General features: G+C 40.0%; 1 protein-coding gene across 9 annotated transcripts in view; it reads right to left on the bottom strand.

The window, feature by feature from the left end:
- LOC135482748 (kinesin-II 95 kDa subunit-like) overlaps positions 1–16,383 on the bottom strand; it is a 28,199-nt gene that overhangs the window by 6,679 nt on the left and 5,137 nt on the right. For 3 of the 9 annotated variants that reach the window (XM_064763081.1, XM_064763080.1, XM_064763082.1), the window contains exons 1-4: positions 3,696–7,812; positions 2,425–2,583; positions 1,687–1,892; positions 84–269 (exon numbers count right to left, since the gene is read on the bottom strand). In XM_064763081.1, the coding sequence (XP_064619151.1) occupies positions 84–269; positions 1,687–1,892; positions 2,425–2,583; positions 3,696–6,870 (3,726 nt within the window). In that variant the 5' untranslated portion in view covers positions 6,871–7,812. Of the gene's footprint in view, positions 1–83; positions 270–1,686; positions 1,893–2,424; positions 2,584–3,695; positions 7,814–9,198; positions 9,335–9,447; positions 9,589–11,783; positions 11,860–12,359; positions 12,482–12,597; positions 12,677–13,279; positions 13,355–15,327; positions 15,399–16,383 lie in introns of those variants that run through there. The other 6 variants (XM_064763085.1, XM_064763087.1, XM_064763084.1 and 3 more) reach the window with 4 other exon arrangements.

Consider the following 16,383-nt stretch of genomic DNA (forward strand, 5'->3'; position numbering starts at 1 on the left):
TACCCAATTGGTGCCTAACTGTAGTGGCACGCAACAAAATTGTACAAGAGCAAACAAAGCGACAGAAGAAGTAGAAGACTCACCTGCTGCCTTAGGTAATGGTTTTCCTGCCGTAGGATCTTGAGTTCACGCTTCAGGGTCAGAATGAGCTTCTCTCTTGGATCCATCTTCACGATTGGCTTATTCTTGATCTTTTTTGCTCGGTTAGCATATCTCAGCGTGTTCATTGTCTCCGCTGTGTTCTGACTCGACGGAGACACACATGCAATCTGAGCGAAAAAGAGATTCTGTTTAGTGAAGTTATGGAATCGAGCAACTGGTATTAAGAGAAAGCAATAGCTACTGATTCCAACAAACCTAAGTGTTCTGCTTGCCTAAGATGTTAATATACTGATGCCTCTATTATCACAGCTCAAGGCCTATGTGCATGAGGGGGTGAAGGGGGAACCTGTCCTGACGTCTCATTATAAAAAATAGCCCCATCCCAAGTCCTAACAGGAAATTTCAGCAAATCCCCGACAAAGTCTTCTGTCCCTCCAAAATCCTGATACCAAACAGGCCAACTCCGGACACGAACCCAGTATTGAGCTGTTTAATACAACCCAAAAGATACCGTTGTTTTAAAACACCTTCGTAAAGTTGGCAATTTTAACATGCAAGCATATTTCAACAGAAAAAAATAACAAAAAAACTACAATACACTAACGCCCTCCTTTAACATATTCATGATGATTGCGAAAAATATAATTCCACTCCATCTTTTGTTTTCTAGTCGGGACACACAAATTAAGACATGGAAATATCACAAATAGCAAGATCGTCAAATATGTTGAACCATGTGAAGATTCAGCTAGAAAATGGTCCAACACTAAAACTTGTTACAAGCTTTCTGAATCAAACTAAATGGCTATGAATATCATTATCGTTTAATTGCAAAAGCCCCGGGGATCCCTGCCTTATTGGTTTTATAGAGGTGAGAATGAAACCAATCAATTATGCATCATAAAAGGCTGTCAAATTGTCAAGACATACTGTATCGCCAAATTCATGTTGGCGTTTTATTTTCGTGGATTTCGATAGTTACCGCGATTCAAAAAATGAAAACTGCAAAACATTTTTTTTTTTTTTAATTAGAAACATCGAAAGGAATTAAATGTAAAGTTTTATAGTGTTTTAGAAATTTTTCATTACTTGCAGCAATAATGAGGTGCGAAAATTTGCTGGTTTACAGTAATATTGGAAATTAATGTACCCAGTCGATTTGGCAAAGTGCTGTAAGTTTACCTAGCTTAAGCTATTAACCAAGTACACAATAACAGTTCTTTATTAAAAGCTCAGTCAACAAGCATTGATAGATGGATATTTTCTCAATTGTAAAGTTGATTATCGGCAGGATCGAAGACTAAAACGCAAAAAAGCAGTGTGATAGGTTTAAACATGTTAAACCTTTATTGTAGAGAGAGAGACTGACCCAAAGAAATGTACACACTCTCATTTTCTGACAGTTACGCCGACAAAAATGCTTTGCAGATGACAAAGATGACATAATTCATCAAGAAAGTACCATTCTTTAGGAACTCATGCTCTAATTAGCCACATGAAATTGTGTAGCTCACAGTCTAAAAACGTCCCACTAGGATTCCAAGACAATTTTATACATTGAAGCCAAAAATCTGAAAACCTCACCATGAGAGTAACTCCACTTCCGCCTATACTGTCTGCTAACAGTTTGGTTAGTTTACTGTCTCGGTACGGTATATGCCCCGATCTTTTCTTACTGTCCGCCAATGCTGATATACAGTTGCCCAGCACCAGTAAACTCTTGTTGATGTTGTTGGTTTCGGCCATGAATTCCCCACTTATGATGGTTGAATCTTTCACCTTTTCACTCCCTGAAAAATGTATCATCACAGACAATGTAAATCTTCTGCTTCCAAGGCAAGGAAGTGACATAGCTTAATATTCCAGTGACTGCCATTGGGCGAACAGGATTCAAGTCCCTTGACTGCAGGAGGAAACCTACACTGTCAAAGAGAGTTGCCCTCTCTATCACATCTGTATGATACTGGGTCTGACTGAGAATTGAACCTGTGACGTCAGAGATGACTTGCGCTAGTGTTTCCATTGCACTACTCTGAAAGCCCATCCAGCTATCAGGTTAAGATTAGCAATTTACACTGATAAGAATAGTTGTAGATCTCTTTTCTCTCTGCAGGAGGAAACCTACACTGTCAAAGAGAGTTGCCCTCTCTATCACATCTGTATGATACTGGGTCTGACTGAGAATTGAACCTGTGATGTCAGAGATGACTTGCGCTAGTGTTTCCATTGCACTACTCTGAAAGCCCATCCAGCTATCAGGTTAAGATTAGCAATTTACACTGATAAGAATAGTTGTAGATCTCTTTTCACACAACCACTTACCCGCCAAATCGACAAATGTGAGTTTTCCATGTTTGGTTATGTAGAGATTCTCATCATCAGGATCGGGAATCTCATTGTCTATCATCAGCTGTAACATGGTGTGGCTCCGACTTGAGAATTCATTCATGTCATTTGGAGATGAGATACGATTACGTAACCCTGAAAAGACAACAAACGCCAAATTTATTGTAACTGGGGAGGAATCAATAATGGGGAATTGTGGAACATCAAACTTCTGGTGCCAGGGGAAAGGGGATACCTGTTCTGACCTCCTGTTATATGAAATATTCTATCTCAAATTCTTAGAGGCATTTAGGGCAAATCCAGACACAATTGTTTTCCCCTCCAAAATTTTCTCAAAGATCCCACTAAAATATGGGTGTCTATTCTGAAAAAAAATCCACTGTAAATTCTACTTCAACTACGGTAGATCTTTAGTCAGACAATATCAAATTTGGTGAGCGTTACAGAGCAAAGAAGAAGTTCTGCAGCAACGAAAGACCCTCCTTGAAGACGTATGTAGATCAAGTACTAAAATCTATTCTAGAAGGTAAGTGATCATGCCAATGATATGGATACAAGTCATATGCCTAATCATTGACCTCTTAGTACGATTTCACCCCATTTTATTTTGCAAATATCAGGTTTGACAAACACACAATGAGCAAGGAAAGCAATTCATAAATGACATCAAAGTGTCAAAGTAACTGATCACCCTTTAGAAAGTTCTGTTCATATACAGACCTGCTACACTGCTTTGTTAAAGGCCAAATAGTCCTCAGTTTAAAAGAGTGATAGAAATTGTATTTAACTTGATACAAAGTGACTAGATAATATCACCTTCGTATCAATTCAGTCAAAATAGGCTTAAAGAAAGTGCATACTTGGACGCTACTTGCATGAGTTCTTCACAATCTATGTGCCATTGTGGTCGTAACGACTTAAATTAGATAGCATTACTTGGGTGGATGATAGGTATTTGTTATGAGAACATCAAATCACAAAAGCCTGCCAAAGGAAAACTTTGATATTTTGTCAGATTATTGCAATCTGTCTGTTCCTGGCGGTGTAGGATTCACCTGAAACCTGTTAAAGACTTCACTTTTTGAGAAATGACTGCCAAGACCAAAGTAATTGTACAAATGACCCCAAGATGCAGAATTATAGTAAGAATCACTATCACTAAATCATTAGAGACAGAACGTTTGGCATCGTCAAGCAATTTTTATGGAAATGCTACTAGATAAAGGACTCTGAAGAAGATTAACTACCTTTTTTGTCCTTTCCTTCCTCTACCCCCACCTGAGGTTGCTGTTTGCTCGCAATCTCTACCTCATCCGGCTTTTCAGTTTCCTCCCTATCTTGTTTCTCCTCCTCCTCTGATGGCACAGTCATTAACTCCGGATGCCGTTCCAGTAGCATCTTACCAAAACCTATCTGCACATCATCAATCTCCATTGAAAATGGCCCAATTATGCCACCGTCGTCTGTGACGAGGGAAATGACGTATTGGGCTTCTTCGTCGTGATCGAAATACATATCCTCCATTAACTCATCCTTCTTTTCCTCTTCCTCCTCCTCCTCTGGCTGAACCGGGCCCAACTCATGCCAGATTTCTCTCACTTTCTGTTTAATATCCTCAAGAGAACCTGGCTCATATTTCTGCGTCTCCGAGTCAGCAACAACCTTTTCCGGCATTCTCGGAATCTCCTTGGTCGGAGAACTCAATTCCTGGACCTGTTGACTCGTAGACCTATGTGTCGGAGGTCTAAGTGATGTATTTTTGTCGTGTAATGGTGTCTTCACCACATACACATTCTTCTTCGTACTTTCAGCAGAATTTTTTTTACGCCAGGATAGGTCAGTGCGTATGTGTTCATTATTCTGTGGGGTACCCTCAGTACCATTCCCACTAGAATTTAAATCTTCATTCACATACCTGTAACCGTCCCTACCCTGGCCTTGGGCTAAAAAATGACCCGTGCCAGATTTTTGGTTGATGTCATGAGTACTGGTTCCCTTTTCGTTAGGGTTCTCAGGCACAGATTCGTTCACATCTCCTTTCGGAACTGTACCAGAACTTATATTCAGCGGCCCGTATGAGTAGATGTGGATCTGATTCTTGCTCGGGTCAACACTAGTGTCTCCCTGAATACTGGCGCTCTGATCCAGTGGGGCATTCCCACTGTAAGTGCCACGGCTGAACCCCCTCGAGACTGGATCTGGGGTAGCTCCTGCATATCCTCGCTCATCAGAATAACTCCGAGGTAAGGGAATAGGAGGCATCCCCCTCTGTCCTCTTAGGTTATAATCCTTACTGGGACGATCTTTCCTGTAGTGACCGTCCATACGTTTCTCATCAGGCAGGCGGCCCATCTCCTTGAAGAATTTCTTTGCGCTCAGTTTTTCAAGGGCATAAGGGCTAATCTCTGTGTGGTTGTTATAATCATCCATTTTGAAGTGTAATGAATTAGAATCCTTACGCCTTAGATCATAACTTGCATCCCGCTGCTGTTCATGAATGTGATCTTTTAACCTCCTCTCAAAATTAACTTTGGCGTTGTCAAATTTTTGTTGCGATCCTTTTGAATTATGCAAATAGTCCTCAGCTACATAGATTTTATTATCACCGTTATAGAACACATACCTATGTGAAGAAACCGGTATAGCGTGGCTGGAACTTTTTAGTTCCGGTCCTACTGGTGCAGAAGGAATTGGATGTGCAGGAAGAAGGTCATTTGCATGAACAATCCCAGCTCTATTATGAGTGGCAGGTGGCTTGTGTGGTGCTGTTGAGTAGTCATTCAAGTCACTCGGAGCGAAAGTGTGCAGTCTTGAATGACGGACAATATACTCGCGACCATATTCATCAAAGAGTTTATGCGGTATTGGTTGATGTCGTGCGTCTTCTAAAGGTTTTCGGGACCTCCTGATGGGATATCTCGGTGGCCTGGACAAATTTATCGATTCCTGATCAGAGGTTTCCTGAACAATATCAATCCTCCTGAAATGTTGTTTCGGCTTTGTGTGTACGATCTGCCGCGTTGGTTTCTTTTGTTGGCGACGCCTTGGCTTTCTCTCAAGATCAGAATAGTAGTCTAACGGTTTGGATTTCTGTTGACCGAGGTGACCATCCAATCGGTTATCAAACTCTGTATCGTATCCAATAGGTATCAACCTCTGGTGCTTTTTATGCAAATTGTCCAATCTGCTTTTCAAAGTTTTAGTTTCTGTTCGGATGTGATCCTTATCTTGCTCGGACTGAGAATCAAAGCCCACCGGAACTAATCTTGCACGATTTTTGTTGGCATTCTTTTCCTCCAGTCGTTTTATCAAATGATCTCTTTCCCCACCTTGTGGCTCCGATCTCAGTTGTTTTCTCTGCGAATGAACTGCTTGCTTTTTCAGCCGACTTTGAGGAAGTTTCACATTTGTATCAACTTTCTTGACATCAACGTATCGGTCCCGATCATAGGGTACAAGTACATCTAATCCTTCTCTTGGAAGCCTCGTTTTCACTTTTGGCACCCCTGTATTGGTGTCTTCTTCAGAATCATCAGAAATCACACTTGCTAACTTCTTTAATCGATTCCGTGACTCCTTGAACCTTTTCTTGACATGTACAGCAACCTTTTTGTGTTCGTTGTATTTCCGATGAGCCTGATCAAGTTCTAAATCAGGTATATCATCTAAGACGTATCTAGAGTCTGTACTAATTGTGCTGAAACCATGAGTATTAAAACTTTCCTCATATTCTGGCACAGAAATGAACCGTCCTTCAATGTCTATTTGCTGATAAGTTGGCTCTTTGACATAAATGACAGGTGCTACTAGGTCCCCGGCCTCAGATTCAGATGAGTTTGACGAGTCTGGCAATAGAGTGTCAGATTCAGACACATTTTCATAAGATCGCAAGTGTATGGCTTGCTGAACAGGTGAATCCAACGGAATAGGTCTGATCGTCTCCCTTTCCTTTTTGTTCAACTTGGTGAGAACAGACCTCTTTTGGGTGATCAAAGATTTTCCTCTTGGGGGCCTAATTGTTGGGCGCCTTCCCGAAACTGGTGTTGGAGCAGTTGAAGCCGGCCTTGGGGTTGGATTTAAACTCCTCAGGCTGAGTAGAGGTACCAGTAATTCAGAATTCTGCCCTGGTAATGGAGACCTCTGAGAAACCTCGGCACTATCACTTTGCTGATGAAACTCCTCCTCCTTCTTCTGCGAAATTTTCAAAGGAAGATTCCTAGCTAAGACCTGGCTGATGGTTGAGAAATCGACTTCCGAAAGTTCCTTGGAGGACCGAAAGGTACCTTGGTTGGAGTCCTGCCTGTGAGGAGACACTCCACGCCCACTGTCATTTGATCCTAAACTGTACTTAGACTTTAGTGTCTGTTTCCTATTTGTTGGGTCCAGTGGTGTATACCCAAAGACCAATGGCCTCCAACTCATATTGTTTCTTGTCTTCAATTATTGATATAAATCCATGAATAGTGCAAAAAGACATTATTTCAAACTTTACTTTGCTCAAAAATTTGAGAATATTTGCTTCTTCTGATGGCGGTCGATAAGACTAAAATATACGTTTGCTGTACATCCAATGTTTTTTTAATGTCTGCAGCCACTAGCTATTGCAAATCGTTTTGATGGATCAGCAGATTCTGCCTTTAGTTGTGACTACCCCCTGAGTTTGAGTGGACCAATATCAAAACCAATCCAGATCAGCTACAAATCAATGTCGAAAGTTAATTGATGTTCAAAGTCACAGCTTGAATGCCTCTATGTCAAAACGAGCAGTTCAGATAAACAAACTGCCTAAGAAAATGATTATAGATATGTATGTCTACTGAATTTCAAGATGGAAAACAAGCAACTTCAAAATGGGCGTGTTACTACGAAAACCCACTCATTGCTTCAACACCAACGATCAGTTTAGACAAATGAACTGCCACAGAAAACGATTATCAATCAGTATCCTTTGAATTTCACAAACAAGTTCATGAAAGACGTGTTGCTATGCCAACGTCACACATGGTGTGTAAAACCTCACAATGTTTTCCAATAAGTTTATTAAATCACTTCCAACCATGGGTAATGATTCATGACCAATAAATCTGATTTTAACTCCTAATGAAGAATAGAGTACCTCCTTTGATTTGAATATATCGATTTCATGCAAATGAAATAGCGATCCAAGTCGACATCATTTAAACCTCAGAAGTAAACACAGATTCCGTCCTGTTTGGAGTAGTTCACAAATAAATTTGCTGATACAAATCCATTCTCTAAGAAGACAAGTCAGAAATGGTGATGAATTATCCAAGAGGAACCACTCATAGAGGTCTGAGATACAGCTGTTGGTGCTGAACACTTCAGCTTATAGACTAAAATGGTAAACCTAAAAATCAGTGTCGACAATTGGCAACAAAAGGGAAAGTTGACAGACATGACAGACGATGTTCCTAAGGCGAGACCACGAATATGATATATTCAAAATGTCAAAATTTCCTTTCACTGCTTATCAATACATCAATGAAATTTCATAATGGCCTAAACATAGAAGTCAGTTCACCCTGTTGCACCTATTGACAACTCCACTAGTACTGTTATGCTGAGAAATATCATTTATATAACTGGAGACGGTAACAAGGCACTCGCTTAGAAATCCATGATTTGCGATTTCTAGAAAGTTTTGACAGCTTTTGTCCCCGGACTGTAGTTCATTCGTAAATGATTTATCTGGGGCCCTGGAGCACTAGTTACTGGATGGATTTCTTTGAAGTTTGTTTTTCATTTATCTGAGCCCTCTGACTTGAGTAAAATGTTGGAGATCTCTCTCTCTGATAGTATTAGTAAAGTAAAAGTTTATTGAATCCATTTTTGAATAGCAGAGAGAACTAGTGTGCATTAGCAACATGTTTATAAAACCTCCTGCAAAGCCAAGTCTATAGGTAGCATATCTTGTTGGGCAATCATTTGATTGATATTTTTATTGCTCTATAAAGAGAGCATGATAGCAAGAATTTATAAAGACTATTTTTTATTAATTCTTGATAACAGTGACGGCCTGGCAATTACCGGCCATATCTTCTGCTACATTACTGCTTTTAAATTGATATCTTTTGAAATCATGAAAGATAGCATAATTCTATGTTTGACACAACCAACAACAAATGTGAAGTAGATCAAAAGAAGAGTATCACTAAGTTCTTTAATCGTTAATGAATGCTTATGAAAAGACATGATTTACCTCACGGCAATACAATGAATTAGCTCACTTATATAGGGCTAAGGCCCATAACCCGTGTTGGGCAGCAGAGTGAAGTGCCATCTATGTGATAATGACCACACGCTGGCAAATCGAGTGTCAGGATTGGATCAGTGCGGCCTGCGGCTTTTAGATTCCATGCTGTTGCCATCTGAAGGACGTTTTTGGAACTGGTGATTAGGTTACCAGTTACCAGTGAGAGAAATTGATGCCAGCAACCTGTGTTGAGCTGCTAAGGTATAGCAGTACTGCCCAACCCTGCTATGTAGGATACTTGTCAACCCATCTACATAGGTCACAAAACCTTAATTTTTTCTCCCCGCCAGGTATGATATCTGAAAACTACAGTGCTTGAAAATATGTAATGTATTTCAAAGAAGAAGAAGAAGAGTCTAAATCAATCGAATTTTGAGTGTAAATTTGTACATAAGAATTATGCAGCTGTGGCAGGGTCCCGTAAAACAACACAGCCGTGACGTATAAGGAAGAAATGACGACAACGGCACTCTTACCTTCCTCCAGGACGGCCATCATGTCATCCAGACTCTCACACTCCACGACAAACAGATTCTCCACGTAAAAGCCTTTGTTCTTTGACCATCGTATCTGTAGGTGGCGCCGCTGGTGTGGATTTAATAAATCTATCACCTACAAAACAGCAAAGTGACTTTAAATTAAACTGACAACGTAATTAGGCTTCCTTGGTGAAAATGATTATGCGATGGGTTATTCAGACAGGTTCCCTTCTTCATAACTCTTACCTGTTCATTGTAAATCTCTAAGTAAGATGCGTGTATCCTGAAAGTGGCTTCTTTCTGTTGCCTGATGTGTCTGTACAGATATGCGAATGATCGCGGAATCAAACCAAACATCTCCGCATTTGGTTTTACACCATCCTGAAACTGTAGAGAAACTACAAATATATTTTCTGCCAATGAGATAGAGGATGTTCAATGTATGCATGTAGAAGGTGCAGTGAGGCGTATACCTTTTCAAGGTCCGTTAAACATTGGTGTGACAGAGCCAACTGCTGATGACATTAAGGACGTCAAACTACGCTATGAGAAACAACATAAAAGATCCAGCAAATGACGATCCACAGTCACAACGTCACACTTGATCTCGCTATGAGACTTGAGTGGGTTTCACCATGATTATTTTACCACAGTTGTTGTTTTTCTATCATCCTCATGAGCCCTGAAAGGTACATGAGTCACTGATGCACCCCCTGACGGATTCGAATAGCTACTACTTCATTGATTGTGAGTCGACTTTACTACAGATGCCGTACTAGCGCCTTGAAGGCCAGTCCCAGAAGATCTGGTCAAGAACATGATGAGAACCATCACACAGACATCCTTTATTTTACAAATCAAGAACCTCTGGACAGTAAGGGCCAAAAAAAGGTGTAAAATATATGCGTTAAGTAGCATTTGGCAGGGCTTCAGCATAATTTTGTTTCAACTTACGAATTCGCTGCTTGGTGAAAAAAACTTTGCTAATTTCTATAGCGATTATGTGATTTAGCTTAGGGAAGGTAAGCACAGGACCAAGGTTTCACACTAAAAACATGCGTAGGTGTACAGTTAAAATTTCAATCCATTAGGTTGTTGGAATGCACTCTTGGGATTTTTGATTGGTACCCTTCATGAACATATGATTTTAATCAAGTAACCCACCCACTGACCAACTGAATAGAATTTGCAAAACATTTGTGTTTGGAATGTGACCTGAATGTGTCCTAAATCCCTGATATAGAAATATACATGCACTAGTAGGTTAATCCTGCTCTTATCTGCCTTCTCTCATGTTTCGAAAACCCGACCACCTGAAATTTGAATATTTCATTTCCGGAGGCTATGCTTTATCCGTATTATCCGTATTTTCATCTGGACTTGGGCACTAGTTTAGTGTGCCACTATACTTGTCGGTCGCCTGGTGTGTCGCTTTAAAGGCCAGGCCTTAGAGAAGTACCTATCCTGTCAATAGTGACGGAATTGAACATAAGAGGCTTAGCTAGACGGAGTTGAAATAATGCACATTTTGTATCAGAAATTCAAAGCAAATTTTTTTCCTGGCATGATAAATCCCAAACACCACAAAGCGGCCACAGAAAATTGAACTGGTAAACTGCCCCCTTGATGCTAAATGCTTTACTGGTTGGATTCATGCCCAAAGAATATTTTAAACCCCTGCGAGCATTTTCCCATAAATCCCAGTTGATGGCCCAGGAAGTCGGGTACCCTGTGCAAACATCGTAATGGCAACGCCAAAAGCCTATTGCAGTGTGTCATCTCATCTGCTATCGGTATGCACAGTATGCAGCATCTGAGTCAGAATGGTGGCCATAATTGGAAAAAAATATATTTGGTGAAGTGGTGGCTGACAGTGATAGAATGAGGTACTCAAAAATCAGTGTATTGTTATTATTGACAAATTTCAACTGCAGTGAAGAAGGAGTTAGGGTCACGCTGAATTGTTACAAATAATCGAGACAAGAACATGCGTAGTGATAATAGTGTGCATAGAAAGACACTTACTGATTGTAACAGAGAACATCACAGGATTTTGTAGATTTTCGGGACAAGCACCGTTGGATGATTTTGCAAGGACAATGATGGAAAGTTATTTACAAATGCATGCATTTATCGTATGAAGATGATATTGAATAAAGTAAGGCTACAGGCACAATCCAGGTGGATCAGATTATGTTACATTTAAAAGTCACTGATAGGGGGGGGGGGGGGGCTCCCCTACATGTGTCTCATAATACATCAAAACTATTCTCTCAAAACTATCACTCTTGTATGAGGAATATGATTATCACTGCATCAAACACAACCCAGGCCCCTAACTATTCCTTCTAAGTCAGCCAAAGACTACCAATTTGACACCCTTGCTCCTGCCCATAGTCCACCTTTAGGTTTGATAGTACAATCACCCTTGATCATCAGTATTGTCAGCTTTCTACTACCAGTACATGAAAGGAAGCATCACCTCTTTACGAAAAGAAATCCATATAAGGATCCGAAATAAGTCACTGATCTCAACTTCCCTATCATCACTGCACAATCCTCAATTGCCCCCCATTTCTTACCAGTTGAGGTGGTCCTGTGATCGTATGAGTCTTGCCTGAACCAGTCTGGCCAAATGCAAATGCTGTACATGAATACCTAAAGACGTAAAGAAAAAAGAATAACTAAAATGAGAGAAGAGCAAATGAAACGGCCAGGGACCACTGTGCTACTGGCCCCACAATATCTGCAAACAGTTTGACTTTTAAGTCCGGTCTATCATGAAACCTTTCAGTAAAACTTAGTTCAGCGACTCAATCATCGCTACAACCTGAGCATTTCTGACCCAGTACCCATTTATACACCTGTGTGGATGGATTAAGGCATGTTTGGCATTGAGACCAGGGTACAACCTAGCACCGACAATGGAAATAAAACAGGGACCCCAAGTCTTCAAGTCGAGACCCGAGCCACTACACCACCATGGCTTCCTTTTGACAACATGACTCTCATTGGATACGTCATGCAGGATCAATGATTTCAACCTTATCTGACAGAGACAAGAGTGCTAGGCTGTCTTTTAAAATTTAGCTTCCTCAGCATAACTGGGGGGATACAGAACATTTCACCATGTGAATTCATCCTGAGGAACAACCTACCCATTTATTGCTAAGTCGATTAGTTTTTGTACACCTGAATGCTGGAACACATCCTCTTGAGTTGATTCAGGTTCAAAGGTGACATTGAATGTGAAAGCCTTCGTCCCACCACCGGTTTCATACTGGAATGAAGAAAATTCTTTCATTTTAATTCTAGTGATATTAATGGAAGGGGATATCCTTAGCTTCGAATTGGTTATTGATAGCAGAGTGGCTACTTTACGTCTTTGATACTCACCCAAATTCCACCATCACCAGGGAACTGCGCGATCTGAGTGTCCCCTCTTGCCACTTCTGATTTATTGAGTGGTCTCACCCTGAAATTTAAAATTATCAATGATACCATATGTTGCTGATAACCTCATATTGATGATATTTTCTTATGGATGTGTATAAACCAACAAAACCTCATAACTTTTAGGCCAACTTCTCTATTGGTTTTCAGTCCTGACAGAAAATGAGTTGTGCCTACACCCTGAGAATCTCAATCCTGAACTCGGGGCATACCTTCCCCGCAAGTTTTTTCAAGATAAAACTAAACAAATAACCTCTCTTTTATGTTTCAAAATGAAAAAACTTATGGGGACTCGAAAGTATGACTATGTTTAGCTAATGGTTTGAACAATAGATTCTATAATGGTGGTTAAAGTGCTATTTTGCAGGTGTTTTTTCGCCAATGAACCCGAGGCAGAGAATGTTATTACTAGTATTCTACTCTGAAAGAAAGTAAGCACTGAACATAGGACAATTCCATTAAACTGTTTCAACGTAAGACAATTCACTCCCATTACTCGATTTAACTGCACTTCAAACACTTTATAGCAAAACTTTCAAAGAGAGATAAAGGTGTTTCACCTCACTATGAATTAAGTTACTAAATGAGGTTAAATAAGGTGCATTTTTTATTAGCAAGATCTTACCTGACCACCACATTGATATTATCTGTCTCCCCATCATCTGAGTTTTCTGTGACTGCACTTGCCTCTGTAGTGCTTCTGAAAGTAGAGGGGCAACAGAAAAATAAGCAGTGAGAATATGAGTAGTATCCCATCAGCATAGTTAGCGAGGCGCCTCATGGCCTAACACTAGAGGGTGTGGGTTCGATCACGAGGAGAACCCCAGAGTGTATATCTGGATGATCAGGCATGGCTTTCAAGGAACATGACAAAGATGAACAATTACCTGACAGATTCATAAGAAGCAAATGTGCCATTAAACCTAGTAAAGCGACGCAGATTCTCTACATCCAGGTAAAGAGTTACGTCCAAACTTTCATCCATGGCATATTCCACTAACAACGCAAAAAACTTAAAGTCTTTCCGGATAACTCCAGATAAATTTATGTTGAGACCTTTTCATATAATGCAAAATATTCCATTAGACATCAAGTATATCACGCATTTGCAAATCTGGAACCTTGAAGACTTCTCGACAGGCAACAGCATGGTGCACCAGTAGGTCTCAGCGTTGCTCTACATGCCCCTAAGGCCCCCAGGAGAGGTAAAGCATATAAGAAGGTCTTCGACAGCGGATGACAAAGGCTTATTTCTTGGACATTCTTGGAGCAGTCAAACTTCGAGGGTAACCAATCCATGCCTAGGCGACTTCTTTGGTGTTTATATCATAAAGACACAGCATGCTAAATTGTTTGGGATAATTTTATCATTTTTGATGATGATTTCCCCACATAAAAGGAGATGCACATTGGCAATCTCTCCGTTGAAAGGGGGAAGAATAGATCGATCACACCTTATGACTTCTTTTTTGAAACTAGGACAAGCAGGACACGCAAAGTGGCTTTTATCCTCGTAATTACATCCCACACTGCATTGAGGGACAATGGGCCGTGAATGCTAGGCCCTGTGATATCAAGACTGATCAAGACACACAGAAATTTATAACATCGGTGTTCAAAATGAACTGGCAGAAGAAAGGTTGGCCAAGAAGTTTTTGTGGTCTTTAAAACTGTTATACAATTAAAAAGTAGAGGTCTTGACAACCCTGTTTAAGTCATTCTAATAAGATTTTTCTTTTTTACAAGATTAGTTTTGCATCTATGCAAAAAAATGGGAAAATAAAATAAAAGGCACACTATCATTTCATGATTACAGTAGTCTTAATAATCCAAAGAAAAAGTAATCTTGCACTGATTGTTCCCGACATGAATAATTTGTGCGAGGTCAATTCATATCATGCAAAGGTGAAATATTCATGTCTCATCCAATTCATTACGGGTCATGCATGCATTATTCAAGCAGACTCAGATATCATGAAACTAAAATAATGACTACAAGTAAGAAGTACTGGTGGTACATGGGTCAACCAAAGACAATAAGATCGTGAAGCTATTGTATAAGTCATACTTTCATGTGTGATTCTTTTTAATCAGATTGAGAAGTCCATTCCGACAATCAATCAATAGTTGATAAGATTAATTCCGGTAACTCTCTCTCATCATGAACATAATTCTCAGCTGGCAATCAGAGTCAAACCGGCCAAGGACCACAGTCATAACTTTTGTGCAGCAGATACCGGGTAAGTGAAATTCTCATTAGCAGCTGGCCAAAAATCCACATGAAGTCATTGTTAGTACCCAGCCCATGACTCTGGAGACGTAAAGTCTGCCTGAACACATGAAAAATGCAGACTGAAGGGCTTATTAAAACAATACTTCATCAAGAAAATAAACTCAGGCCTAAGGGCAAAAGTTTAAAGTTGGTAAGCGTGTTTATAGCTCGATGTTTTTCGCGCTATGCTACGTCGTCAGAGATCACTGGAAAGCAAAGCCGTAATCTGTCAAAACAAAGCCCAAGGACCGACTCTGACATTTGATATAGATGTGACACATTATACTAAGAAAATAACCATGTATGGCAAAGCTTTAAAAATAAGTGGATTTCCATTGCAATTTGCCAGTCAAATCTTTCCATCTGCTTGAATTAAGAGCTAGAAGTAGACCAAAACATACCCCATAAGAGTGGACTTTCCAGAAAATCTTTCCTTGTTTGTAGGATGTCCATCGGGAAGAGTAAAACAACTGAAATTGCTCAGCGCGTCTGCATCTGAATCAGTGTAAATGGTAAACACTGATCTCTTGGACAGTAAAGAATCATCAGTTTTACCAGAAACCAAGACTGCACGTTTGTTGTCAGGGATTTTAGAAGAATCAGTATCCAGGTTTTCTTCAGAATTATCGTTCTTATTGGCATCATCCTTTGGTTGCCCACTCGAGGAGTTTTCTTCGGATGAATCACCATTATGATCAGTGTGATTGTCATCTTTGCTAAAAGTTCCACAATTTCTTTTTTCGGATACGATCTTTTGACCTTTTTCATTGTCTTCTTCATCAATTTTACCCAAACTGTTCAGCGAAGCGTTGAGATTAATATCAGGCAAGGATTTGTTCACACGCAGGTTTGTATAAGTCGGAGATGAGTTAACAGTTTTCAGGATGTCAGCATCCGAAGCACTGAGTGCACTCTTGTTCTTCGCATCTTTGGCCGACTTCTTGATTTGAGGCAGAGGTTCCTTTTCTGTGGCGAGGGATCCCATGGCTGCCGATACGACTTATTCAATCCACAAAAGCTTGAAGGGGTTTCTGGTTGAACAAAAGCTTCCCAACAAAACGTATTGCACTATTATTGAACTCCAATGCTCTACAGCAATAGTGTCATCCATTGTCAGATGAAACTATTCACATTATTCTCACTGAAGAAACTAGGATGACTGTCAAACTAAATGATGATAAAAGAGTCGAGAGATGTTTGATCAGTCAGTGGTTCCTTTAGATTCATCCTGCTAAACAAAATCACAGTTGCAGAATTTTAACTTAAAAGGCAACATAATCAACAAGTGACATCGTCATCGTCTTCTTAACAAAATAAACATTTATAATTCATGTCCGTCTTTCTCTCCTTTTGTCTTTCCGCCAAGGAAAGTCCAGGAATTAACAGTATCAGCTTCTAATTTTCAAAAACACCTTTTGAAATTTCTCTCTGATATAGGTAATTCCAACCTGTGTGCA

Source organism: Lineus longissimus, chromosome 2, assembly GCF_910592395.1.
Source record: "Lineus longissimus chromosome 2, tnLinLong1.2, whole genome shotgun sequence".
Classification (NCBI taxonomy): Eukaryota; Metazoa; Nemertea; class Pilidiophora; order Heteronemertea; family Lineidae; genus Lineus; species Lineus longissimus.